General features: G+C 37.9%; 1 protein-coding gene across 1 annotated transcript; it reads left to right on the top strand.

Moving 5' to 3' along the window:
* The first annotated feature begins 538 nt into the window (after window positions 1–538).
* LOC113324462 (putative disease resistance protein RGA3) lies at window positions 539–2,249 on the top strand. Its single transcript, XM_026572783.1, has 2 exons — window positions 539–1,476; window positions 1,526–2,249. The coding sequence occupies exons 1-2, from the start codon at window positions 539–541 to the stop codon at window positions 2,247–2,249; spliced, it is 1,662 nt and encodes a 553-aa protein (XP_026428568.1).
* Window positions 2,250–3,164: the final 915 nt, after the last annotated feature.

Genomic DNA, 3,164 nt, shown 5'->3' with positions numbered 1-3,164 from the left:
GATTTGGCCCTGGACATATCCTATTTCTCAGAATGCTCTAGAGAATCAAAGCTCATATTCTCATAGGAAGCGGCCCACTTCCTCATTCAGATATGTGAGTTTCCATAAAGAGTGTTACTGCTACACCCCACTTCAATCTTAAATTGAAACTATATAACTCATTAAGACTTCTTAAAAGTCATCCTTCACATGCAGTCACACTATCACGTCTACACAATAAGGAAGGGACAAAGAATAAAATTCTCTGATAGTGTTTAACTTTACCCACCACAAATTAGTTGTCTCATTCGAAACCTTGATCTTGGGATCTCTAGTCAGCAAGGTTGAGTATCCTTCATGGCAAGTTTAATTTATGAGCTTAAGCCCCTTCCCCCTCGATGCATTTCTAACTATCTCTTGGGATAAACCTTTCGTCAAAGATTGCGCGATATTCTCCTTGGACTTTATCCAATCAATGGAAATAACGCCGATTGAGATTAGTTATTTTCAGCTTTAGCTATTATAGCTTGGCTAACACAATGTATAGATATATCTGGCCATGGCTATACCAGGCCTATGCCAGATAGTTAGTAGTTGTTATGGAAATCCAATGTTTGTAAAGACATTTGGAGAAGTTCTGTTCGATAAACGAACTAAAAAGGAGTGGCAGCTTGTTCAAGATACAAATATTCCAGATCTTCCTCGCAACGAAAGTAGTATCTCAGAAGCTTTAAGGTTATGTTATTATAGGTTGCCTACCCATTTGAAGGCGTGTCTTTTATACTGTGCTCTTTTTTCGAAGAGTTTTGAATTTGAAAACGATTTTTTAACTAAACTGTGGTTGGCCGAAGAACTTATTCAATCTAAAGTGAACATCAGAATAGAAGACTCGGCGGATTTGTGTTTTGAAGAATTAGTAAAAAGATCTTATTTTCAAATCAGTGGGCAGCAGCAAGGTACAGCTCTAAAGTACAAGCTTCAAGGGTTAGTGTATGAGATGTTCAAAATTGTTGGAACTAACAATCCTTTCAAAGCGAGAGTAGATAGCAGAAGAAGCTTGTTACAACAGTCGAAATATCTGAGGTACTTGTCCCTGGATTATCATAATGGTGCAGAAGCAGTAGATATGAATGATCTTGTCGCATTCAAAAAGTTAAGAACAATCATATTAATGCGTCAGGTTCCTTCTGCTGGTTTCTGCGATGATTTTTTTGAAAAGTTGGAGTTCATTAGAGTTTTGGATCTGAGTAGAAGTGGAATCACTGCATTGCCATCATCTATCAAAGACTGCAAGTATCTAAAATATCTTGATGTCTCCGGGTCAGAAATAGCATCTATTGATGCTGGAATTTGTAATCTTATCTGGTTAGAAACTCTGAAGATCAAGAATTGCAAGCATCTAAAAGAATTACCCGAAGAGTTCAGCAATCTTGTTAATATTCGACACTTAGAAATGGATGAAGAATCATTAGTGCATACACCGGTACATATTAGAAGGTTGACACAACTTCGAGAGTTGAAGAAATTTGTTATCCGCAACTTGTAGGATCGCAGAATTAGTTGATTTGAATCAATTGGAAGGTTCTCTTTGTATTGAAGGTGTTGAACATGCTTCCGATGTTGAGGAAGATGAGGCCCAACCGGAACGTTATTTGGACAGAAAAGATCATGTGCAGAAACTGAAACTCAATGTTAAAGATCAAGCCGTTCCAATAGGCACAGCGAAGTTGGGCTTTGAATTGTCTCATCCTTCTCCAAAGTTACCTGAGTTGATTGTAGAAGGTTATATTTGGGACAGTTTATGGGAATGGGACTGGAGATCTCTTGCTCTTGAAACTGTTGATCTAATTGGCTGCTCAAATCTAACATCTATTCGTGGATTAAGAGAACTCCCTCGCCTAAAGAGGCTCAAACTAAGTGGTTTCAATGTGATTTATCTTGATTCTTCATTCTTTGGCCAGGATGATGATGTGGGATTCTCATTGTTTGATACATTAACATTAGATTCGTGGAATCAGTGGGAGACATGGGATGGAGTTGGTAAATACATGTTAAAGATTGTGGGTCTTTGTATTCAAAATTGTCCTGCCTTTCACACCCTACCAGATCTCTCTGAATGGCATTCTCTAAATTTCTTGGATTTAAAGTCATGCAACTCTCTTCAAAACTGTCTAGGAAGCCCTCCACCTGATATTAACTTCCCTACTGTAGAAAATTGTTCTGCTCTAGGAGAGAATGCATGGCCCCTCCAAGTGGTTCAACGGAACTGAGCAGATATTGGTAAGGTTTTCCTTATCTTCTTTTCCCGTCCTCTTTGTATGCTTAGATTCACATGGAAGGTGTTATTATTTAAGTTCTATGTACATTGCATTGGACTGATTTTGAATGCAATGGTCATTGCAGGAAGAGTAGAGATATAGACTCTGATTGTCCACCATTGGTATGTCTTCTTTTCATTTATTTACGTTGTTTGTCAAGTCGTTCAGTGGTTTTAGGGTACTATTTTAGCTCAATCATTAATTTTGAGTGCTGAGATGATGAAATGCATAGCAAACACTACTACTGGTGAAGTAGGAAAGTATTAGAGGGAAGCATGAAATTATCTTTCCCTAACACTAAACAGTAGTAGCAGTATCTCAGTCAGCTTACTTGAATAATTGGCTGAGGGCATGACATTACTTCGATTAGTTTGCCTGAAGTCGTATCTTATGTTGTTTGCATTTCCATGAATGCGAAGATTTGGATGGTATATTTGATTTATTTATTTTTAATTTTGTTTTGATGGAATACTTTATCTTTTATAAATGGGAATTCAATTTAAACACACCTGATCCCATTTTAGTCAAGTCTGTCACTCTCTCTTCTGTGAAATTTTAAGTCTAGAGACCATATAAATCCATGAACCTTCAGACTTCCAAATTGTTTCCTTAGCTGATCTTAGTGTTGCTGCCATCGTTGTACACTTTCTGCATTACATCAGAAACCAAATGTCAGTGAAAAGGACACCCACGCCCGACGTTTATCCCGATGCCTCTGTTGGTCTCAACTCTGTCCATTGATCTACTGCTACTAGGATATTCTTGTCTCCTTTCACGTATTGGAACTATCATGAGCTCATTTTGGTGTGTTGGTATTCCCGGATTCATCTACTACAATCCCATCATTCTAGGTTCTATACAGCTTTG

This window comes from Papaver somniferum, chromosome 11 (genome assembly GCF_003573695.1).
Source record: "Papaver somniferum cultivar HN1 chromosome 11, ASM357369v1, whole genome shotgun sequence".
Classification (NCBI taxonomy): domain Eukaryota; kingdom Viridiplantae; phylum Streptophyta; class Magnoliopsida; order Ranunculales; family Papaveraceae; genus Papaver; species Papaver somniferum.
This window is presented reverse-complemented; position numbering and strand designations above follow the sequence as displayed.

What these genes read in the sequence shown, in the direction of transcription:
- LOC113324462 (XM_026572783.1), top strand. Translation starts at nt 539, where the DNA reads ATGGCTATACCAGGCCTATGCCAGATAGTTAGTAGTTGTTATGGAAAT. An exon ending in ACACCGGTACATATTAGAAG is followed by an intron (nt 1,477 to 1,525) that starts GTTGACACAACT and finishes CGCAACTTGTAG; the next exon opens with GATCGCAGAATTAGTTGATT.